General features: G+C 36.2%; 1 protein-coding gene and 1 pseudogene across 1 annotated transcript; both read left to right on the plus strand.

Annotated features, from left to right (window-relative positions):
• The first annotated feature begins 11098 nt into the window (after positions 1–11098).
• On the plus strand, positions 11099–13293 carry LOC132279896 (aldehyde oxidase GLOX-like). Its single transcript, XM_059781952.1, has one exon. It carries the CDS (start codon positions 11200–11202, stop codon positions 12841–12843), a length of 1644 nt encoding a protein of 547 aa, XP_059637935.1. The 5' UTR covers positions 11099–11199; the 3' UTR covers positions 12844–13293.
• A 9640-nt stretch (positions 13294–22933) lies between these two features.
• Positions 22934–24574, plus strand: LOC132279778 (aldehyde oxidase GLOX-like; annotated as a pseudogene).
• The last annotated feature ends 1521 nt before the right edge of the window (positions 24575–26095 follow it).

The raw sequence follows: 26095 nt of genomic DNA on the forward strand, positions 1-26095 counted from the left end.
TTATGCATGGAGGGTTTTATAATTAGTATTTCTTTCCGCTTTATTCTATCTTTATTATTTCATTTTGTCATCTGTGTTTGCTTTAAAATATTTTAATTGTTTGATATTCCCTCGGGTTTGGGCCTGGGCCTGATCAACCCGTGTCTCGGATCCGAGGGGTATCATAGTACTCACCCATTAGAATCCAGACTTCCAAAGGGCTGCGCATTCAACTATACCAGTGTGGATTAAACTCTTTGGGCTTTCATTAAACTATTGGACCAAATCAGGGCTCTACCATATCTCCAGTTTTATTGGAGTCCCTCTTTTTGCTGACCCTTTCACTGAAAAAAAGCAAAAAACTCGATTTGCCACGATTTGTGTTGAGATTAATGCATCATCTGACCTTCCTTCTGTCCTTAAGCTGCACTAAAGCTCATTAAGATAGCAAATGTAATTGTGGATTACCAGCATAAGCCTATGATCTGCTATGCATGCAAATGCTTTGGTCACTCAGCCAAAACCTGCCATTCATCAACCACTCACCTAAAGAACCTTTAATTTACATCAGAATGGAAAGTCATCCCCTACAAGAAGCCTCACAAGATCACCCATCCACCTCCCCAATATGATGATAACACAGCAACCACCAACCAGCCTCTCCTCACTCATACTACCATTGCAATTCAACCTAGGCAAAACATAATCACACACTATTTTAAACCTACTGAAAAGCTCAAAATTGATCTAACCCCCTACAACCTCACAAACCTCACTCCAGAGTTTGTGCCAGACTCACCCTCTAATCAACTATCATCCCCACTGAAACTCACACTATTAAAGCACCCCTTACCAATAGCTGATGATGTTTGTTCTAGCTTGTCTGAGAATGAGTCAACAAGTAGCCTTCCTGCTGCCTTGGACAAAGGCAAGGCTAAGAAAGTCACCTCTTCCAAGAAGAGGCAATCAAGAAAGCTCATCCTTCTAAGAGGGAATTTATTCCCAAAAGGCAGACCCTCCAAATCCTCTAAATGGTAGCTATTGCAATATGGAACATTGGGGGCTTGAACAACATCCTGAAGCAAGATGAAGTCAAACTTCTTATTTCTGAAAATAGGGCAGACATTGCTGCAATCATTGAGACAAAGGTTCAACCAGTCAATATTGATAGAATCCACAAATACATTGCCAGAAATTGGAGACTTGCACACAATTACACCTACTCTTCATTAGGAAAAATTTGGGTTCTGTGTAACCCTCGAGCAGTGGAGCTTCAAATCCTGCACTATTTAAGGCAGGCTATACATTGCCATGCCACTATCCTTAGTTGTAGAATAAACTTCTACTTATCCTTTATCTATGCTGCCAATGAAGCCATAGAGAGGGAATGCCTATGGGATGATATTATCAAACAATCCACAACCATTTCTTCATCTCCTTGGATCCTAGGGGGGGATTTCAACATCATTAAATCTCCAATGGAGGACCATGGTGGTAGAGGGAAATTATCGAAGCCTATGCTCCAATTCAGGAAATATCTCTATACAGTTTGCCTTGAAGATCTTAAATTCTTAGGGGTTCTTCATTCATGGTCCAATAAAAGTCCAGGTGTTTTTAATATTGCAAGGAAACTTGACAGAGTGCTAATCAATGACTCCTGGAACCATGCTTTTCCTCTCTCTCATTACAGCTTCCTCACTCCAGGTATATCTGACCACAGTCCCATGATTATCAATCTTGGAAGCCTCCATCCACAGAGGAAGGTCCCATTCAAGTATTTCAATAGCTAGAGTGATCATGATGACTTCCTTCCACTTGTTTAATCTCACTGGAGTAGGCATGCTGAGGGTCACTTAATGTTCCAAGTTGTATCCAAGCTGAAGGGTCTCAAGCAGCCACTGAAATTAAAGTTTGCAAAACCTTTATCCACATTACAGGTAAAGGTAAGTACTGTAAAATCAGCCCTCTCTTGCTGCCAGTTAGCACTTGACAATGTGCCAGACAGTTAATCATTAAGGGATCAAGAGAAAAAGCTCCTTGAAGCCTACACTTCACTCAAGCACACTGAGGAACAAATATGCTGACAGAAATCCAGAGTCCAATGGTTGAAGGGAGGAGATTCAAATACATCTTTCTTCTATAAATCCATTTCATCAAGATGTAATAGGAACAAAATTGTATCCATCACCACTACTACTGGCACCCTCCTTGAAACTGAAGCAGACATAAAAAAGGAAATTGTTTCCCACTTCCATGAGTTACTTGGGAAGAATCCCCACCAATGCATTGGCTTGGAATCTCTTTAATCGCTCATTCAATGTTGTGTTCCTGTAACTTTCACTGAATCACTCTGTTCCATCCCTACTTATACTGAGATCAAAGGTTGCATGTTTTCCCTATGCTGCGACAAGGCTCCAGGCCTTGATGGTTTCAACCCTCATTTCTTCAAAAAGTCCTGGGCAGTAATAGATCTTGATGTTTCAAGGGCTATCAGTTAATTTTTTTCCACTGGGAAGCTGCTTAAAGAGGTTAACAGCACATACATTTCACTTGTTCCCAAGGTTCCAAACCCTACAACCATTAGTAACTTCAGGCCAATTTCCTGCTATTCAACTATATACAAGTACATATCTAAGCTTATAGTAAACAAGCTGAAGCCTACTCTTCCTCTAATCATTGACCAGGCCCAATCAGCTTTTATCCTTGGAAGACAGATTGATGATGGTATACTCTTAGCTCAGGAGCTTTTGAATGGGTATCACAGGCACACAGCTTCTCCACGATGTGCTCTGAAAATTGACCTTAGAAGAGCCTTCTACTCAGTGTCTTGGGATTTCCTTTTCTAAGCTATGATGCTAATGGGATTTCCTCAGGTGTTCATTAGCTGGATTAAATCTTATGTTACCTCCCCTTCCTTCACCATTTCTATCAATGGTGAATTTAATGGTTTTTTTAACAGTGTTAAGGGGCTGAGACAAGGTGACCCCTTGTCACCATTCCTCTTTGTGATTGTTATGTTGGTCTTCTCTTTGATGGTGAACAAACCTACATCTACCTTGCCATTTAAATACCATTGGAGATGTAAGCATTTGAAGCTCACACACCTCATCTTTGCAGATGACCTTATGCTCTTCACACATGCAAGCATTCCATCCATTACAACTCTTAAGCACATTATTGAATCATTCAATGCCATCTCTAGACTTCAAATCAACAATAACAAGAGCTAATGTTTTTTATCAGGTGTTAATAAAAATTTGGAGTCCAACATCCTATTTCTTCTTGGCTTTGAAAAAGGGACTCTCCCTATAAGGTACTTAGGTGTGCCTCTGATCACTACAATGCTGAAAACAAATGACTGCAAATCCTTGATTGACAAGATCACCAAGAGGATTGCTCACTGGACAAGCAGAGACCTCTCATTTGCTGGCAGGCTACAACTTATTAAAGCAGTGCTATTTTCTATTCAACTCTATTGGAGCTTAAAGTTTATACTACCAATGAGTATCATCCATGAAATGGACTCCCTATTTAGATCTTTCTTGTGGTTAGGTCCCTCTATCAAGAAAACAGGTTCAAAGGTGGCTTGGGATCTATACTGTCTGCCTAAGAGGGCTAGAGGTCTTGGTATTCCAAACCTACAACTATGGAATGAAGTTGTTGTAATAAAGCATTCTGGCACATCATCAACTCCAAATAGATGTTATGGGCTAAATGGATCAATCAATACTTGCTCAAAGGGAGGAGCATTTGGGAGATCAAGATCCCAGGTCAATGCTCTTGGAGCTGGAGAAGGCTTCTCAGCTTAAGAAGTTTAATCAAGCCTCTTGTCAAATAAGAAATCGGTAATGGTTCAATCACCAATTTTTGGTTTGACAACTGGTGCAGTCTTGGACCTCTTCATCAGTTAATCAACCCACAGCAGCTTAGAGATACTGGCTTTGATACAAAAACAAAGTTATGCTCATTTATATCAAACTCCAATTGGTATTTCCATCCTGCCATTACCACATTAATCCCTTAACTTTTGCAAGCCAATAATTTGATACTGCCATGTCCAGAGAAACAAGATAGAGTGTTGTGGATCCCTTCTCCCAATGGAGCTTTCTCAATAGCAGAAACCCTTAACCATTTCAATCTTCATCTGTCAAGTCCACCATGGACTCACCTTGTTTGGTTCAAGAACTCAATCCCTAAACAATCATTTACCCTATGGGTGGCCATACAACAGAAATTACCTACACTGAATCGAAGATGCACATCCCACATCAATGTTACCATTTGCCAATTGTGCAACTCTCACTTGGAGTCCCATGACCATATTTTTTTCCAGTGTGACTACACAAAGCCCTTGTGGTCTTTCATCCAATCAAGGTGTGGCTTCTATATCCATCCCAACTCATGGCAGTCCCTCATCACTTGGGCTTCTCACCATTGGAGAAATAACAAAAGGTTCTATAGCAACTCAGTGGCAAAGCTTACTCTAAGCTCACTTGTCTACAACATTTGGATGGAGCGTAATAGGAGAATATTCAAGATGAACTTTTTATCCCAAAATGCACTTCTGCAGTAAGTCTTAGATACAATTAGACAGAAGTTTTTATCATCTTCGCTCTCAGATTCTCCAGCTTCTAGACGCATCATTGAAGAGTGGGAACTTCCAACCTCTGTTATAGGGCCACCGGCGAAGCCTCCAGACAACAACTAAACCTTGAAGGGTGAGATCCTGTCTCCATGCTCACCTCATAGTGCTTGTGTCCAGCTTTGGGCAATCCTTACTTTCTGTTGCTCCTGTATAGGCTGCCTCTGTGGTGTGCCTCATACTTTTGGGCTTGTATGTTTGGTTAGCCCAGGTTAACTACTCAGTTGTAATTCTCTTGCTTTCATAAAATTTATTTACCTTTCAAAAAAAAAAAAAATTCCAAATAATAAACAGTTGTCCAGCACAACTAATCATATATAACTAGTTTCCAACTATGATAAAAATCAATTTATTTTTATACCAACATCCTCTTTCATTTAGAGAAAAGAATAAGATCAAGGAAGTTGAGAGTTGGCAAGGGCTCACGCCAAATTAGACTTTATTTACTATATAATGAAGTCAGGTTGCATCATGTGGAAATATATATATATATATATATATATATATATATATATATATATATATATATATATAAAGATTTAATTGTAAAAATCAAGTTGAGACTTGGCATGGGAAAATTATTTGATTAGAGAGCCATCACCACGTGGGTGTTGAGTTATGGTTGAAACGCGTTGGCCGGATCTACATCCTTAGGTAGATCCTTTGGCTGTATGAGGAACACGGCGCGCTGGGTTGACAAAAAATCCTTTTGGACACCTGCGCTTGTTGTGCAGAGAAAGATCTGGTCGTGTGTGGAACACAGGCTTTGAACGTCTGAAAAGGGTTGGATTCAAATTCACGTTGCTGGACTTGGAGATTTTAATTAGAAGTGTTGTAACTTTGGTGGGGATATATTTCTATACGATTCCCATAGACAGCACCAAAGTGTAGGTACAAAAATTCGTTCAACTTTGACAAGTTAACGAATTCTCTACAATTACTACACCCAAAATAATAATAGAGAAAAGACAACGAACTAGAAATATTATATAGAAATGAGGGGGTATTTTGATGATATGACCGAACCTAGGATTACCTAGATTGCCTACGTATCTCGCATGGAGAGTGGGAATCAGGTCTAAACATAGTTCTGGCGATGAGAATTGGATCTGTATTTTTGGGGGGCTTTCCCTTTTTTCTGTGTCCCCTTTCTTGAGGGTCTTGAGCCCTTTTTATATAAGAAAAACCTTAATGGATTCCTTTTAGGACTTGCATTGCTTGTCCCTTTAGAATCTGAATTACATCATACTTTCCTTATAACAAGGATTTACATTATTTGGTTTCCATAAATTATAATTCTTCCTCTAATAAAACTATTACTAAAATGGGTTTAGTAATAGACTCGTACCTGGGCTCGGGGTCTCATCATCTCGGGCCTTCTTAATGAGTTCAGCCCATTATGATTAGTTAACCCGGCCCAAGCTTCTTGTAGAAGCCCAATATGAAAGTTGAATAGTCTCAGTATATGTGGTGGTCTCCTTATGTGCTGACGTGTCTTGTCTTAATTGGAAGGGGAGATTTTTGCCCCCACAGATAGGTCTGTTCCAACTTCTCTGGAGTTGTAGACAGGGTGGACCCAATTGAGGCCGACGATGGAAGACTGGAGGAGGTTCAAGGCCTTGCTAAAGTCGTCGACGGTGGTGATAGCGAACCCCTCATTAATTACTAGACACCATCCCATTTAACCACTCTAATTTATCATGTTTTTCGGTGTGCACAACCAATTGGAAGCCCAAACCCTTTACCCATCTCACCCTTACCTTTAAAACCTAAGCCAAGAATCCCAACAGCAACGATAGTCACATCACCAGAAGCTATAACTACATTCGTTGCCAGTGATCATGGAGTCTGAATATTTGTATATACACTCATAATTCAAAAAACTCAATCTCAGATAAAAATAAATTTCACCATTAAATTCAGATTGTATAGAATAACAAAATCCTTATATTTAATTGCTGTTTTTGAGGCTTATTCTGTCGGAGGATGGTTGGGAAACTTCGTCATCTCCAACGGTGATGCTTCTCTTGCGACAAATGAATATAGTATATATATATATATATGAATATAGTATAATAAAAATATAGTATATATATATGTGTGTGTGTGTGTGTGTGTGCGCGCGCGCGCGCGCGCGTAAAATAAAATTGTAATTTTACAAAGTATTTAGGGTATTTTAGACTTTTAATCAAATTATTTAGGTTAAAAGAGCTCTTTGACAAGTCAAAAGGTATTTAAGCCATTTTGTATGATGTCAGAGCTTTGCAAGTGATGGTTGGAGTATGAGAGAAAAACTGAACAAACGTTTTGGGTGTGAATGATAGTAATTTTCGAAAGGTGTTTTAAGGTGATATTTAGTCAAACCTAAAAGGGTGTCATTGAAATTAAACCATTTTTCTATTATTTGAAAAAATGAGAACGCGTTTTATTAATCAAATTGTTTTCATTCATGGTCATGCCATCCATTAAGATGACCGAAAATAACTCGCCTGTTTTTATTTGACTTATTAACTATTATCTCTGTCCCAAAATAAAAATAAAAAAAAATAAAAAATTAAGACTCACAAATTATAAGTTACAATTCCTCAAGAGAAACATTCAATTTGTGACAAGCACATTAAAAAGAATCAAAATTCAATGCTGGTAATATTGAAATTAGTTCTCAATTTACGTGGGCAAAAGGTACAGTGATTAACAACTTTTAAAATGCTTTGAGTGACGACATTTTCAGCTATTATTTCTTTGCACAAATGGCATTGGTAATCAGTTAGTACCAACCACATGCATTCAAGTTGAATTTACGTAGGCATAGTTATCTCTTAGGACCAACCACATGCATTCACTGATTACTTTGCACTAACAATTTTCAGAGTTAAACTAATTAACAACTTTTTATAATGTTTTGATATTAAAGGAATCAATTTTGTTTGTTTGACCAAACGGATGAACAGGATTTAAGTTAATGTATCTAACAAATTAATTTTTAAGGGTTGGCAAATAAATTTAAGAAAATTAATATTACTTAATTACCAAACATAAACAACATTTTCAACTAAATAGATCACAAGTTGTTACATGGTCAAACCATTAGGGTTTTGGAACAAGCAGTAGTATTAATGGAGTTTAATTTGAGAAAAAATTGGATGAGAGAACTTTAATTTTCTACACAAAATTACTATTAATAGCTATAATTAATAAGTAGCACTAATATAGTTTCAAGAGAATTTGGGGAGGAGGGGGGTTGAGTTTGGCTTAATTATGTTCAATCTAGTTGTTTTGAATTGATGTAACCAATCAACCTGTCGTGTTTATGTTTAATATTCTTCAATCGTGATTTCTTTTTAGTGCTTAAGTCCAACCGACGCATTCGAGTAATTTTCTGCAAGTAGGGAATGATGTCATCATGTCATCACAAATATTAATGACATCATCATGATGTAACATAATATATATATATATATATATATATATATATATATATAATTTGAACCAAAACGATTTTTTTATTCAATACATTCACAATGATTTTTTTATTCAATACATTACAGTTTCAAAATTGAGTTCATTCAATTAAATATACTAAAAAAAATCATATTCAATGAATCAAAAATAAAATATGAAAAAGAAAATAACACAGTTACCTAATGTTTCTAATATATCACATATGTAAAAAGAATAAAAATAAAAATACATGATATAAGTGAATATGTGATTTCATTGATTTGGGCTGCAAATAAAAACAAATTTTAAGTCTTATTTAGAAAATAATAATTAGTAACACAATTACACAAACTAAATTTTAAAAGAACAACAGGCTCTAAAATAATTTTGATAATAATAACTAATAATTTTTTAATTAGAATTATAATTTTAAATTTAGATGATAAAAAAAAAAAAAAAAAATCAGATTTCCTGTCTGTCGCATTGTAGTACAATTGACTGAGTCTCTGTCTATTGATAAATGGTTGCTTTGCTTTGTTTGGATTGTGAAAAATGTTAGAAGATTGAAAATGTGATGGAACCAATCTATTTGTTTGTGGTAAAGTCAAAATGAAATACTTTTTTTTTTAAAAAGTGAGAAAGAATATTATATTTTGGGAAAGTAGAAAAAAATATTATATTTTTATGGGAAAGTGATAAATTGATAGATATATTATACAGTATATATTTACAATTAGGTGATGATTATATTCTTTTGTTTTGTCTCTCTCTCTCTTGTTTTTTTTTTAGTGTAAAATCGTGAATGAGCTTTTGATTATACATAAATATATATATGAATGAGGTTTTGGTTATATATATATATATATATATATACACTAACAAAAATTGTTACTCCTAACTAAATGATCTTCTGAATTTTAAAGTAAAAACAATGACTGAGAGTGACATTCATTGATTTATGTGTGATTGATAATTGACATCAGCATGATGTCATTAATACTTTTAATATTATAATAACACCAATCTCTCTACTCCCATAAAATTAAACCGATTTGTCCACAAACTCTCTATCACTGGTCATAATTTAGACACGTAGTTATTTACCTAAAGGCTAACACTTTTTGGAGTAACAGTTAATAAGCAGGTCTGACAATGTGTTTTTTTTTTTTTTGAAAGTTCATTAGGTCGACAATGTTGCTTTTCAAATGCAAGAGTCAAAAGCAATATATTGATTATATTCTGCAATATTCTCCGACCATACTGCTCAAATTGCAGGTGTATCAAAGATAATTAATCGCTATAATTTCCCAATCATAATAATAAGATACTGTTGTGCAAGAACCTATTCATGTTAAAATTTTAATTTTCCTCAATTTTTAATTTGAACTTTTGAAAGTTTTGTATCACTTCCTTCATACCTTGGTTAAAATATGTGACTTATTATTTGTGAAAAAAAAAAAAAAAAATCATGCCATGCACAAATATGTTCAAAAAAAAATTCACCAAAAAGTTTTGGAACCATTACTATGGCGTTGCATGACTCAAAGTGTTATCATATTTTTTCATTATCATTCGATTCATCAATTTGAATTTCGTATTCAATCTTTTTCCTTTTCATTTTCTCTTTATTTATTATTCATTTTAAAATTACACTTGCTATAGTTTATGGCAAAATGATCCAATTACACCTCATCTCAAACATAATCGTGACAATGGCATCTTAGAAATTACTTAATACATACAACTTTTAAAAGATAATAATTCTTAAATCTAATAGTCCATCCTGAACCAGTATTATTCTATTAACCAAACCTTATTTAATGCGACATCAAATACACCTATCAAAACCAAAAACATTGCATTTCTTAGTAATTCCTCTTTGCTATGGTAGTTACTTTTATCTTCTTCTTTTTCCCCATAAATATAATAGTTGCTATTTTCATTTTTGAAATTTAAAAATATTAATTACTTCTGGCAAAAAGAAAAAAATAGTGTAAATAAATTCCCCGCGTTTACTTGCGTGTGGAAACATGAATCCTTCCATCATATAAATCTTGAAGTCCCCACCATCACATTCTGACCAATCAAACACCTTTCATATCTAGAAAACAAAATTCATGACCAAAAACATGCTCATTTCCTTCCTCCTCCGGCAGCTACTATTTATAGTATCCGGACAATGTTGCCTGAATCTGACCCACGCTTCTGCCTGTGGGCGGTGGAAACTTCCATGCACATGCAACTCCTCACAACGACCGAGTTGTCATCTTTGACCGAACCGACTTCGGCCACTCCAACATTTCACTGGCAAATGCCGCAACGACCCCAAGGACAAAGCATTAACCATCGACTGCACGGCTAACTCAGTAGAATACGACGTCGCAACCAACATTATACGTCCCCTCATGGTCCTCACTGACACGTGGTGCTATTCGGGTGCTGTCATGCTTAAAACTGATACAGATAGGAAGAAAGAAATTGCACAAGAAAAGGAAGAAATACGTAGTAATATGGTCCGATCATGACCAAAATCATTTGTGGGTCACATTGTAAAAAATAAATATCTATGTCTTTTTATATATACATACATACCAACCACACACATGAAATGCAATAAACCCGAAATATAGTTATCGTACTCAATAATTTTGGTAAAGGGTCTCATCTCAGTCAAAAATATAAAAAAATACTGAAATAGCAACTAATATATTCTCAAGAGTTCTAAACTCCTGCGATGTCCGCTACTTATAATAAGGCAAGACAAAAATAATTGAGAAAAATTAAAAATTTTCAAAAATTAAAAAATAAGAAAAATCAAGATCATTACAATTTTTTTCCTCCATCTCCTGTTCAAAGTCCACGCCTATACACACACAATTTATACATTATACATTTATTTTTTCTGACATCAATAAGGCTATATAATTAGTGCCAAATCTTTAATGCATGGACCTCACGTGTACTATTTATTTTTGCAGAGGCTTATAATGGCAATAATAACTATGCAGGACATAAAATATACCTACCAAAAGCAAATAACACAGTAAATCATTTCCCTACAAATCCTTGCAAGTCCCCAGTGTCACATTCTCAAATCTCACCTATCAAACACCCACATAGCCCCCAAGACAAAATTCATGCCGCTTCTTTCCTTCCTCCTCCGGCAGCTACTATTTATAGCAGTCGGACAATGTTGCCTGAATCTGACCCACGCTTCTACCGGCGGGCGGTGGAACCTTCTAAGTCACAACATTGGCATCTCAGCCATGCACATGCAACTCCTCCACAACGACCGAGTTGTTATCTTCGACCGAACCAACTTCGGCCACTCCAACATCTCACTGCCAAATGGCAAATGCCGCAACAACCCCAAGGAATTGGTTTTAAAAACCGACTGCACGGCCCACTCTGCCGAATACGACGTCGCAACCAACACTATACGTCCCCTCATGATCCTCACTGACACGTGGTGCTCCTCGGGTGCTGTCATGCCCGACGGCCGTCTGATCCAAACCGGTGGGTGGAACGATGGAGATCGTGTGGTCAGAATTTATCGGCCATGTAGTGACTGTGATTGGGAGGAAGTCCACTCTGGGTTAGCTCAAGTAAGGTGGTACGCCACCAATCACATATTGCCGGACGGCCGTCAAATCATCATCGGTGGTATACAACAGTTCAACTACGAGTTTTACCCAAAAACTTCTTCGTCTACAGAAGCTTTAAATTTATCCTTTCTAGCTCAGACCAACGAGCCGAAGATAGACAACAACCTATACCCGTTTGTTTTTCTTAATGTTGATGGAAATTTGTTTATTTTTGCTAATAATCGAGCTATATTATTCGATTATTTGAAAGGTGTCGTCGTGAGGACGTACCCAGAAATCCCTGGTGGCGATCCTCGGAGTTATCCGAGCACTGGATCTTCAGTTCTCCTCCCATTGAAGGACTTACAGGGACCTCAAATTGAAGCTGAATTTTTGGTTTGCGGTGGTGCACCGAAAGGATCGTTCATCAGCGTGATCCAAAGACGTAAGTTTGTCGGGGCTTTGGATACGTGTGGGCGTATCAAAATAACCGACCCGAATCCACAGTGGGTTCTGGAGAAAATGCCTCTGCCTCGGGTTATGGGTGACATGCTTTTACTACCAAATGGTAACGTATTAATCATTAGCGGTGCGGCATCCGGTGTTGCTGGATGGGATTATGCTCGGGACCCGGTTCTCAAACCCATAATTTATCGGCACAATAGCCCAATAGGGTCTCGGTTTGAGATACAAAACCCGAGCACCATACCCCGCATGTACCACTCGACGGCAATTCTACTTCGTGATGGCAGGGTTCTTGTTAGTGGCAGCAATCCTCATCAATTCTACAACTTCACCAATGTCCTTTTTCCAACAGAATTGAGTTTGGAGGCGTTCTCGCCGTCATATTTGGATGCAGGGTACGCAAGTTTGCGGCCGAAAATAGTTTCTCCCGTTTCTCAAACTAAAGTCGGATATGGGCAGAAGGTAACCATTCGGTTCACAGTAATGGGTGTGATAAATGAAAATTTGGTATCGGTTACAATGATAGCACCATCATTCAATACACATTCATTTTCAATGAACCAAAGATTGTTGGTGCTTGGTGGAAATAACGTGCAAAAAGTAGAGAACTCTACTTATGAAATGACAGTGATGACACCTAGTTCGGGTAATCTTGCACCTTCTGGATATTATCTTATATTCGTGATTCATCAAGAAATTCCTAGTGAGGGTATATGGATTCATATACAGTAATTTTTATATATTTATATATGTAGAGACCAAATACACAAATCATTCCCATTTCAAATTGATCTCAACCGGTCTTGTATCTATGTTTTTTTTTTTGTATTATTATCTTCCTTTGTCCAAAAGTGTGATTAAAATTTAAGAAAAAATTGTAGTTTTATATATGTAGAGACCAAATACACAAATCATTCCCATTTCAAATTGATCTCAACCGGTCTTGTATCTATGTTTTTTTTTTTTTGTATTATTATCTTCCTTTGTCCAAAAGTGTGATTAAAATTTAAGAAAAAATTGTAGTTGGAAGATTTGGTAAATTCATAAGGTGCTAAAGTTTGATTAATTTTTAAGGACTGTGCCATCTTGGTAAGTGGAGGCATGAAAACTTGATGCTTCTGACGATGGGATTAGACGACTTATACTAGCTTAGGATTTAGGAGTTGGGACCAACCACATGCATTCATAGCTTTGTATTAGTTATTTACGAAACAAAAGAGAACCAAAAATTAGGGAAAAACAGTTTTCAGTTCTAAGACACATGCATTGTTTCAAACTTGCATGTGTTTTATTATTTTAATGGTAGATCTTTATTTCTGTGTGTTTTTATCCGGGTTAATTACACTCACATGCACTTTGAGGTTTGCTCTATTAGCAGCCAATTGAAAATTAGTTCTTTTTTAAACAATGCTACTCTCTCAAATTTGATAGAGTTGACAAATACCGTCCATTGCACATCTGACACATAATGAATTGACCTTTTTACCCTTTTCCCTTTACAAAATATTTTATTGGACTAAATTAGCCCTCACATTATCTCTCCCCTCTTTCTACCCATAGCCACCCTTATTCTCTTCTTCTCTATCTCCACTGTAGCAGCTGCCATTACCACCTCAGTCCATCACCACAAAGTATACATACATATATATACCATACATACACACACATATATATATTTCACAAATAAAACCACCGGCAACCTCTATCCACCCCCTCTTCCACAGAGTCACAAATCATTCCGAATTCCTTCACAAAATTCCATATACCTTAGGGTTCAATCGACCCAAAAACAATTGGTCATTGCTCAATCAATCAGAGTCGATGGGTCACACCAAATGCATATTATTGCCCCTTGTTGAGGTCGGAATCGCGTCATCGTCGTGCCATTGCCGTTGCTAGTCGCCGAACAAAACCTTCGTCAACGTTGGGATTGCATCACCGCCGCCATCGTTGCTGCAAAATGCGTTTGGGTTTATATATATATAGTTATATATACCACATAGAAGGCAAAATGGGTTTGATTTGCATTTTTTCTTAGAAAAAAAATAAATAAATAAAAATAAAAAATAAAAAAAAAAAAACCTTCAAATGGGTTTGGGTTTCGGTATATATATAGTTATATATATAAATAGAAAGCAAAATGAGTTTGATTTTCCTTTAAAAAAAAATTTGCAAAATGGGTTTTGGTTTCTCTATATAAAGAGAGTGAGAGTTATATATACCAAATACATAGTAGAAAGCAATATGGATTTGATTTGCCTTTTCAAAAAAATAATAGGGGTTGATTTGGACTTGAGATAGATGGGGGTGGCCGGGTGGTGAGTGGGGGTGGTGACAGTGGGTTTTGATTTAGACTTGAGATAGATGGGGTTTGGACCTGGTGGTTAGGGAGGGTGGTGACTGGTGGATCGACTGCCATTTATGTTTTTGTTGAGTTTTGGTGGGTTTGTAACTGAGAAGAGAGAAAAGAGCCTCTGTTTGGAAAGATTCTTGATAAATTTTTATAATGATAATGGGTATTTAAGTAATTTAGTTTGTTAGATATTATATATATTAAAAATTAATTAAATAACAAGAGGGCAATTTAGACATTTAATATTATTTTTTAAGATAAAAACTGACAGGGAGTGTAAGTATAATCAAACCTCAGGAGTATATATATATTTTAGACATTTCACCTAGTTATCAATAGAACAAATCTCAGAAGTGTAAGCATAATCAACCTTTTTTATTTCATAGAGTTGGATTCTCTGCCACGGTGGAGTGTGTGCACCATGTTGTTTCTCTTATGCCTATTCGATCATCTCATAAAAGTTCAATTATTCAAGTACTACACTCATTTTCTTGCGAGTACTAAATTGCTAATTATGTGGACTGAAGATTTACTTAATCTTCCAGTTACAATATGCTCAATTCTTTATGTACGTAGCACTTACCAAACAAAAGTTATATTATTCTAATCATTAGTTGGTTTTTATCAAAAAATATTTATTGGCATTGATACGAGAAAGATGATGTTATTTTTATTTTGAATGGTAAGATGATGATGTCACTTTGTCACCATGAATCTATGATATCCATGCCCCTAGACTCACTGCTAGCCAAAGGAAGAAATTGAGGAAAAAGATGCTAGGAGAGCAGCTAAGGCAGCTCAGAAGGCATCTAAGGAAGTCTCACTAGGTTCTTTTAAGGACCTAAAAACTCAACCAAACAATGACCACTGCAGCATGGAATGTAAGAGGGGTGAATAATTCTTCTAAATAGTTGAAAATCCAAAGTTTTTTTTTTTTAACGATAATTTGGTCGCTTGACCGAGACAAAAATTAGACTCACAATGAGGGTTTTGTCCACAAGGCCTTTTTTTTTTTTTTTTTTTTTTTCCCTTCCAAGGCAACCATCCACAAGGCCATTTCACAGTGGCCTATTATCACTAATTGTGTCTTCTCACCCCCTTGGTAAGTTGTGGTACCTATGCAACCTACAATGTGTTCACATGACTGACCAGTTGATCCATTGTTCCATTAACCCCTTTGACTCCACCATCACCCCATTTTTTGCTAGTTTCATTTATGGCTTCAACACGAGGAAAGGAGACCTCCTTGGGTAGTCCGGGACGGAACTAATAATGGGCTAACTTGGGTTATGGTTCACATCCAATTGAAAAGAAAAAAAAAAAAAAATTTAACACCATCGTTCTTATAATTAAGCCCATGTACTATTCTTTTTTCTATAAATAAAAGGATTTATAAAATTTATAAAGGTCAAACTTTAAATATGAGCAAGTTCACGAACTATGGACAACCTAATCACAAAAGAAATCATAATAAAACATAACAGGGCCCAGCCCTGCAAAGTAAACATATTGTTAGCCTATGGAATAAGACCTAGACTCTTCGTGTGTAAGGTACTAAGGCATATATAGCTACATGGATATCATGGATTATTATTATTAATCTAGTGAAATTTTGATTTTGATTTTTGTAAAAAAATAAAAAATACTTTGTTGATGACTTTGATTTCTTGTTAAATTGAGTAATTTACTATATAATGGATTAATAACTAGTCAGGGACAAAGCACATAGATCTTACTTTCCAATATGAATTTATTAATAAGGAAAATATATATCTTGCATTCTTACAGGTATTTGTTTTAATACTTGTATGAAACATATTTCAGTGAATTCTTGACTGTGAAAACGCGTTATAGTTTGGAAGTATAAATGTGTTAGAAGGTTGTACATTATTGGGTTTAATTGATTGACTGTTGCATGAGAATTTAATATTTAGAGCATGAATGACACACTAAGTGACGTAAGCGGAAGCGATAAATTTGTTCACGAGGAATAGGTTACCTTGAATCCACAAGGTGGGTATTTTAAATCCACAAAACGAAAAGAGAATTCAGAGAAATCTGATATATTATTTGATAATTGAATTAATGATTTGCTCTGTAGTACATGTATTGATAAATAAAAACCCTAATAGCATAAAGGAAATCCTAAAAACGTAAGGAAACTAGCAGCGCAAGGAAACTGCATAAAGGAAATCATAAAAATGTAAGAAAACTAGCAGCGCAAAGAAACTGCTCAAAAACAAACTTGCTCTGAATATTCTTAAAAAATAAGGAAATAAACCTAATTACTAAAAACTACTAAATACCAAAAAAAAAAGCAAATCGAATCTGTTTAGTCTTCTAACGAAAATCCCGAAATATTCAAAAATGAGAAAACGTCATTCCTGAGTCCTAAACGATTGAATTTGGCCAAAAGACGCCCTAACATGGCAGTTTTGCTGCCGATATATGCAAGTTGGGTCGTTTCTGATAAAACTGGGCCCTTTCGGGTTCACTTCGGGATCAGTCAAGAAAATCTGTCAGTATGCTTGTTTGGCCTAGCGGTCTAAACAGGCCATAAAGGCTTCAGCAATTAGTTCTACATCATTAAGCAATCATGAATTTAATTATTTTTTGTCCCCTACTTTGCAATCCAGGCTCTTAGTATCACTGAGCTGGCCACACCGATTTTCCTATTCCTTGAATTCTTTTGGGGGATTTTAACGCCATTAGATGGCCTAGATAAGTCCACGATGGGAGTGATCACAAGTGTCTAGCAATGAATGATTACCTGCAGGACTATGATTTGGTGGCCCTGAAATACGCTGGGCACTTTCACACCTAGTCTAATAAATCCCAAGGACACCAGGCTATTGCTAAAAAACTATATAGGTTGTTAAGCCATTTCCAATGCAAAATGCTATTTTTACATGTCAAAACTATATTTTGAGAGGTGTTGCAGTGTCAGAATGCTATATTTTAAAAATTTTGCTCTAATGGTTCATTTCATCCAAAATGCTATTTTTTGACACAATCACTACTTTTTTTCAACTACCATTCCCAACTATCATTTTTAGCTACCATTCTTTTTCAACTATCATACACAAATAAATTACATCAACCAAGCTATTTGTCCAGCAACTAGTCATAGAAGAAACAAACTTTTAACAGTAATTGGACAACAAACAAGCTGTACAGTCCTAAATCAAAACCAGAGAGACCTATTTTCAACAAAATGATATCGAAAAAAATAATTAGGATTGTGTGCATCATAGGATAGAAATATTGGACTGGCAAATTGGCTAATTCGATCCAAAATTAAACAAATAAAAACATGTATTTCTATGTATGTGTGAGAATTCCCAATTACAATCTCTAAACATCATTAGATATTTAAATTCAGCAAAGAAATGACAATCAAAACAACTAACATCCATAGGCGTATGAGAGACCTTTGTTCCATGGTGATGGTCTAAGATATTGAATTTCTATAATTTTTTATTACTATTTTTTTTTCCCTCAACAACCAAACAGATCATTTTTTATTACGAATCTTACAATATGGCTGCAATACGTAATTGTTTTCTCTTCGAATTGAAAATTCATCTGGAAGAAACAATTTCTTATTAAATCAGTTACCTGCCCATTTCTTACTATCGCGAATCGAATTGAATCCAAGGAAGTGCCTGGTATGATATTGACCTTTGAGAAAGGGTTATGTTTTGCTGAAAAAGTAGTGAAATCTTAAATAAGATTCTAGAGAAAGAAATATCACAATTTTGAGTTAGAAAATATCATTAATTATAAATCATTATGAATTAAGAAAAAGATAAACCAACAGCACAACCAAACATTTTCACTGCAAACAAAAACACAATCCCTAATTTGAATGAACATAATCCCCCTCTTGCTTATGTCCATAACTCTATAAATAAGTAATGACACATCACACACAAATAATAAATCAACTAATTCACCATAAATCTATAATAAATCAATCATCCTCGTGCAACTAGCAAAAGTATGTTGACCCAATTAGATTATGCCATTGAAATTCAGGAATTCTGAATCTTAATTGTGGATACAGAATAAAAGAAATAAACAATTATATATATATATATATATATATATATATATATATATATATATGCGTGTGTATATACAGAATTTTAAGGTTATATATGGAGAGAGATGAAAATAGAAAATGGAAAGTAAATGGGGAAGTGAGTTTTGCACAGATTAAGATAAACATACTAAGGATCAGATTCCAAGGCGATATGAAGCGCTTGATTGATAAACATCCGATAGCTGCTGCACATTAAGCGCCTTGGCGGTGTGGAGGTGGTGCACCAGAGCCAGAATCACCTGCGGAAAGAGGCGGTGCGGAAATGGTGCACCAGAGCCGAAATCACAATTGTGTGTACTTTCTCTCTCTAGATGATGAGGGGGAGAAGAGAGAGGCGGGGGAAAGAATGAAATCTTATAGCAATAGTAGATTTGGCAGCTGTTATAGTTTGTGTTATATTTGGTTTAACAAAGCTATATTTTGGCAGCCCATTTAACATGCCATTAGAAAGCTCATTTTAAACTCACCTATTATATTTTGAAATTGACAGCCTATTTGGTAGCCCATTGGAGTTGCTCTTATATATTAACCCTTACTAGCTCAATGTTTTCCTTAACTCAACCTGTCATTTCCATCCTCCCTTATGCTTTGATCACTGTTCCATGGTGGTGAATTTAGGTCTTCCCACCCAAAGAAGGAAATGTCCTTTCAAATTCTTTAATTTCTGGTGTGACCACCATGATTTCATGAGCACAGTGACCACTATTTGGGACTCCCGCATTCCCATGTTTAAAGTTGTTACTAAGCTCAAGAAATTTAAAACTGACCTTAAATCAATTAATAATAAAGCCTTCAGTGACATTAACATCAAAATAAAACATGTTAAGACCTTACTCAGTGAGTGTCAGAACCTCTTTTGCGCTGACCCTAGTAACTCTGGAGAAAATCTTTCAATCACCTACTCAAGTCTAAGTAAAATTGAGGAGCAATTTCTCCAACAAAAATCTAGAGTGCATTGGCTTATATTAGGGGATCAAAACACAAGTTTTTTTCATAAAAGCATTCAATGAAAAGTTAACAGGAAAAAGGTTACTTGTGTTAGTTTGGGGAAGCTTTTGAAGAAATCCGACTCGTATATGGTAAGAATAGAGTAAAACATGAAAATCTCACAACTATCAGGATTTTACTTCTAATGCACCTAAGATCAATCTTAGGTGAGCTGCGATTGATCCTAAGTGCCGCCACGATCCATCACCCACCAAAACCTACTCATTCAAGCATACCCTCAAGGCTTTAACGCATCATCTCTTTCCCTCAACCTTTTGCACAAACTCGCGTGGTTCAAGCACCCAATCCCCAAACATTCCTTTTGTCTATGGTTGGCAATCCGGGAAAAAACTATCGACTCAAGATAAGACATCCCTCCACTTCACAATGCAACCAAATGTTTATTCATCGTGCCTCAATGCAACAGAAAATCTTGAACACATTTTTCACCGGTGCACATACTCGAAAGTGTTATGGAATGGGATACAACAAAAATGCGGAAACAAAAGCTCAAGAGAAGCATAGTGATGACTTCGAAACTTGCCTTTGGCAAGTTATGTTCACCATGTGTGGAGGGAAAGGAATCAAAAAATTTCAAAATAAATAAGGAAGGGAATATATGTTTACCATGTTAGGCTAGTTATTTGGAAGGGAGGGCTGGACCAATGTTTTTCTGGGCCAACTCTGTGCAGAATCACTTCTCTTGTTGTGTTGGGCCATGTTTTAATTTTCTCTATTTATTATCTGCAACATTACCCTTTTTTAGGGGCTTGTTTTGTTTAGGCCAAGGGGCACACTTTTTTTTTTTTTTGTACGGTTTTCTTTTTTGATACATTCACTTACCTGTCGGGAAAATATATATATATATATATATATATATATATATATATATATATATATCAAACTTCGTGAATCTCAAATAATACAACCCACCTTCATTTATCCTCTTTAGGGATGGTAATTCAACTGATTTTTCTATTATTTGAAAAAAAATAAGAACGCGTTTTATTAATCAAACTGTTTCTGTTCATGGACATGCCATCCATTAAGATGATTGATAATAACTGGCCTGCTCTGTTTGGCATATACTAATTACATTAAAAAGAATCAAAATTCAATGCTGGTAATATTGAAATTAGTTCACAATTTACACAATTTACGTAGGCATAAAGTAAACTGATTAACAACTTTTAAAATGTTTTGAGTGACGACATTTTCAACTTTTATTACTTTGCACAAATGGCATTGGTAATCAGTTAGTACCGACCACATGCATTCAAGTGGAATTTACGTAGGCATAGTTATCTCTTAGGACCAACCACATGCATTCACTGATTACTTTGCACAAATAATTTTCAGAGTTAAACTAATTAACAACTTTTATAATGTTTTGTTATTAAAGGAATCAATTTTGTTTGTTTGACCAAACCGATGGACGGACTTAAATTAATGATCAAACAAATTAATTTTTATGGGTTGGTAAATAAATTTAAGAAAATTAATATTATTTAATTACCAAACATAAACAACATTTTCAACTAAATAGATCATTTCAGGTTGTTACATAGTCAAACCTTTAATTTGAGAAAAAAATGGATGGGAGAAATTTAATTTTCTATACAAAATTACCATTAATAGCTATAATTTAATAAGTAGCAGTAATATAGTTTCAAGAGAATTTTGGGAGGAGGGGGGTTGGGTTTGGCTTAATTATGTTGAATCGTGACGCAACAAATCAACGTGTCGTGTCGTGTTTAGTGCTTAAGTCCAATCGACGCATTCGAGTATTATTATGTAAGGAATGATGTCATCATGACACTACAAATATTAATGATATCAAATATTAATGATATCATGATAATGTCAGTCCTCACACGCATAAACAAGTTAAATTTATGGCACTGTCGGATTCCAAGTACATGATGCAAACATTAAATACCAACACAAATTGCTACTTCTAACTAAATGGTCATCTGAATTTTAAAATAAGAATAATGACCGAGAGCAACCTTCTTTGATTTATGTGTGAATGAGAATTGACATCATCATAATGACATTAATATATTTAAAGTCACAATAACATGCACTTATACTCACATAAAATTAAACCGATTTGTCCACAAACTCCCTATCACTGGTCTTAATTTAGACAGATAGTTAATTAACTACAGGCTAACACTTTTTGGAGGAACAGTTAATAAGCAATTAGATCAACTTTTTTTTTTTTTTTTTTTTTTTTGAGTTCATTAGGTCGACAATGTTGCTTTTCAAATGCAAGAGTCAAAAGCAATATATTCTGCAATCTTCTCCGACCCCACTGCTCAAATTGCAGTTGTATGAAAGATAATTAATCCCTATAATTTCCCAATCATAATAATAAGGGTCATTTACTCAAGGACTAGAAAGAAATCACAGTAAACTCAGTTACAATTGCTAAAATAATGTAATCAAGAACATTGAAAATGTTCTCTCTCCCTCTCTCCACATTCTCCCTATGGACCCTATCTCTTTCATTGAACTCTAGTGCTCCAAACTGAAAGATCGAACACATTTCCATGTTAAAGCATGTTATCAAGTATATGTACCATTTTACTTACCCAAAAAAATGAATGTATGGGTACCATTTATATTGTTAATTCATATTTCTTTCACTAGAATGTCTTTTTCTTTTTTTTCTTTCTTTTTTTTTTTTTTAGAAATATACTCAAATCTCTGTGGAGACTTGAACTCTCAAGCTTCAATTTTCTCTCTCTCTCTCAATAGGTTTCAACTTTTGTTGAAGATAAGAAGCCCAACCGGCCAAGAACCTATTCCATGTTATGATTTTAATTTGAACTTTTGAAAGTTTTGTATCACTTCCTTCATACCTTGGTTAAAATATACGACTTATTATTTGTGAAAAAAAAAAAATCATGCCATGCACAAATAAGTTCAGGAAAATTTTCACCAAAAAGTTTTCAAACCATTTCTATGGCGGTTGCATGGCTCAAATTAAGTGTTATTTTATTTTCCTATTAACTAAATCTTAAACACCTACCAAAACCAAAACCAAAACCAAAACCAAAAACATTGCATTTTTTAGTAATTCCTCTTTGCTATGGTAGTTACTTTTATCTTCTTTTTTCCATAAATATAATAGTTGCTATTTTCATTTTTAAAATTTAAAAATATTAATTACTACTGTCAAAAAGAAAAAATAGTGTAGATAAATTCCCCGCGTTTACTTGCGTGTGGAAACATGAATCCTTGGTGGAAACATGAATCCTTCCCTCATATATATATATATATATATATATATATATATACCTTATAAATCCCCACCATCACATTCTCACCTATCAAACACCTTTCATATCTAGAAAACAAAATTCATGACCATGACCAGAAACATGCTTCTTTCCGTCCTCCTCCGGCGGCTACTGTTTATAGCAGCGTGCCTGAATCTGACCCACGCAGCCGGAGGGCGGTGGAACCTTCTAAGTCACAACATTGGCATATCAGCCATGCACATACAACTCCTCCACAACGACCGAGTTGTCATCTTCGACCGAACCGACTTCGGCCACTCCAACATCTCACTGCCAAACGGCAAATGCCGTAACGACCCGAAGGACAAAGCTTTAACCATCGACTGCACGGCCCACTCAGTCGAATACGACGTCGCAACCAACACTATAAGTCCCCTCATGGTCCTCACTGACACGTGGTGCTCCTCAGGTGCTGTCATGCCTGACGGCCGTCTGATCCAAGCTGGCGGGTGGAACGATGGAGATCATGCGGTCAGAATTTATCGGCCATGTAGTGACTGTGATTGGGAGGAAGTCAACCCTGGGTTAAGTCAAATAAGGTGGTACGCAACCACCCACATCTTGCCGGACGGCCGTCTAGTCATTGTCGGCGGGACAAGACAATTCAACTACGAGTTTTACCCGAAAACGGCTTCGTCTACACAAACTTATGATCTACCGTTTTTAGCTGAGACCAGTGGTCCACATTTTGAGAACAACTTATACCCGTTTGTTTTTCTTAATGTTGATGGAAATTTGTTTATTTTTGCTAAAAATCGAGCTATATTATTCAATTATTTGAAAGGTGTGGTCGTGAGGGCGTACCCGGAAATCCCAGGCGGCGAGCCTCGGACTTACCCGACAACTGGGTCTTCAGTTCTCCTTCCATTGAAGGACTTACAGGGACCTCAAATTGAAGCTGAAGTTCTGGTTTGTGGTGGTGCACCCAATGGAGCATTCACCAGTGTCCTAAGGCGCAACTTGTCGGGGCTTTGAATACGTGCGGGCGAATCAAAATAACCGACCCGGATCCTCATTGGGTTGTGGAGGAAATGCCACTGGCTCGGGTCATGGGTGACATGCTTTTACTACCGAACGGTAATGTATTAATCATAAACGGTGCAGCCGCGGGTACTGCTGGATGGAGTAATGGTCGTAACCCGGTTCTCAAACCCATAATTTACCAAACAGACCGTCCAATTGGGTCTCGGTTCAAGATACAAAATCCAGCTACCATACCACGTATGTATCATTCTGCTACAATTCTGTTGCGTGATGGGAGGATTCTTGTTGGTGGTAGCAATCCTCATCGATACTATAATTTCACTGCCCTTTCCCCGACGGAATTAAGTTTGGAAGCATTCTCACCATCGTATTTGGATCCAAAGAATGCAAATTTGCGCCCGAGAATTGTTTCACCCATTTCTCAAGCTAAGCTCTTCTATGGGCAGAAGGTTACAGTTCAGTTCACGGTAACAGGCGTGCTAAATGCAGATTTGGTCTCAGTTACAATGGTAGCACCATCATTTAACACACACTCATTCTCAATGAATCAAAGATTGTTGGTGGTTGGTGGAGAGAATGTGATAAATTTAGGGAATTCCACCTATGAAGTGACAATAATGACACCGAGTTCAGTCAATCTTGCACCTTCGGGATATTATCTTCTATTTCTACTTCATCAAGAAATTCCTAGTAAGGGAATATGGATTCATATACACTAATTTATATATAATAGGAAAATGCACCTGCAATGCTTGTGATGATAATTATTGAAAATAGTTTTTTTTTTTTTAATCATTGAATCCAATTATAATAAGGTATGTGTATGTGCAAAATTTCGCCCAACCAATAATGATTAAGAGAAATAAAACAACTCACTCAATAAACAATAAACAAAAACAGTATATAGAGAAGCGTAGAATTGCTTGTATTTATACATAAAAAGTAGTAGAGTTATGGTAGGACTTGCATTGCTTATCCTCCAATTCTTTCTATGTAGACATTCTTTACAATTAGAGTTCTTTCCATTGTTTAATTTTCCATCCACGGAACTTGCTTTGTGTAGAACTTTCTATTGCAGAGTTCTCCTTTTATGGTAAATCCTTCAACAAGTAGGATTCGTTCATTCTTGAATAACTGGGCTAGCTATAGCATTAACCAGCTGGTCTTGAATAATGGGCCGGATGTTTAATATAAGAAGATTGGGCTAACACTTTCTTGATTTGACCCGGATAAAGGTAAGAGGTCAAATAACAGTGATCCTGGGCTAATAGTACATTCAATTTGGGCTTGAGCATGATGGGCCTTTTGGAAGACAGATTTGTGCTCGTGATGACGTGGAGTAATCTTATTGGAGGGGATTTTTTCCTTCCACACTTTGCCCCCAATTCCTTTTTAATTGGATTACGGCTCCTAATTAAAAGGGAATTGAAGTTGTGCAGTTGCCACTCTCGCACGAGGCGTTTCCATTTGTGTCTATTGTTATTCTGACTCAAGGACTTCTTCAAGACTTGTTTTTGTTTTCACTGCGCTCGTTTCATCCCTTGCGTTCTTCACATTCTCATATCACCATGTTAGTTCTTCATCTTCTTCTTCCAATTTTGCATTATGAGTACTTCGACTACTCCTGAACATATAGAAATCGCGGATTCTGAATCCATGCCCTCGTCTTCCCCTAATCTCATTAGGGTTCCTCCTCATAGGGTTTCGAACTTCCTTAGGTCTGCAAATGACTCGCTAATTAGCCAGATGTTTCCCCACTCCAGGCTGAGACATCCACCTCTAGGTCGGATAGTATTTTTACTAAGGAAGAAATAGATGCAATTTTATCTGTTCGTCGTATTAAGTTTTCCATTGAATCCGTAATGGAAGATTTTGAGATTCCCGAGGAGATAGAAATTGTAGAATACCCCAAGGGCGCCGATTTTTGTGCCAGCGAGGACGTCGGGGATGACGAGTTGCTCCTCTCTGTTGAGCATCTTAACACTCTTCGATTCTCCCTTCACCCTTTTTACCATTTAGTTTTTAACAAATTAGGGATTACACCCCTACAAGTAAACCCTAACTTCCTTCGAATAATCTCGGCACTCCTAATTCACCGATGGCTAGAGAGTCTTGACCTGACTCTGGCTGACTTGCTGAACACTTACACTATTTCCAAGCATGGAACCGAACCTGGTCGTTTCTATTTTACCTCTCTCTTGCACCAGAGGATATGTACAGACCTCCCTACTTCTGAAAAGAAGTGGA

The sequence above is a fragment of the Cornus florida genome, unplaced genomic scaffold (genome assembly GCF_030987335.1).
Source record: "Cornus florida cultivar Cherokee Brave unplaced genomic scaffold, ASM3098733v1 CherokeeBrave_3.0.0_Hap2_Chr10, whole genome shotgun sequence".
Lineage (NCBI taxonomy): Eukaryota > Viridiplantae > Streptophyta > Magnoliopsida > Cornales > Cornaceae > Cornus > Cornus florida.

Excerpts from the sequence above, each read along its gene's own strand:
- LOC132279896 (XM_059781952.1), top strand. The coding sequence starts at position 11,200 with ATGCCGCTTCTTTCCTTCCTCCTCCGGCAGCTACTATTTATAGCAGTC.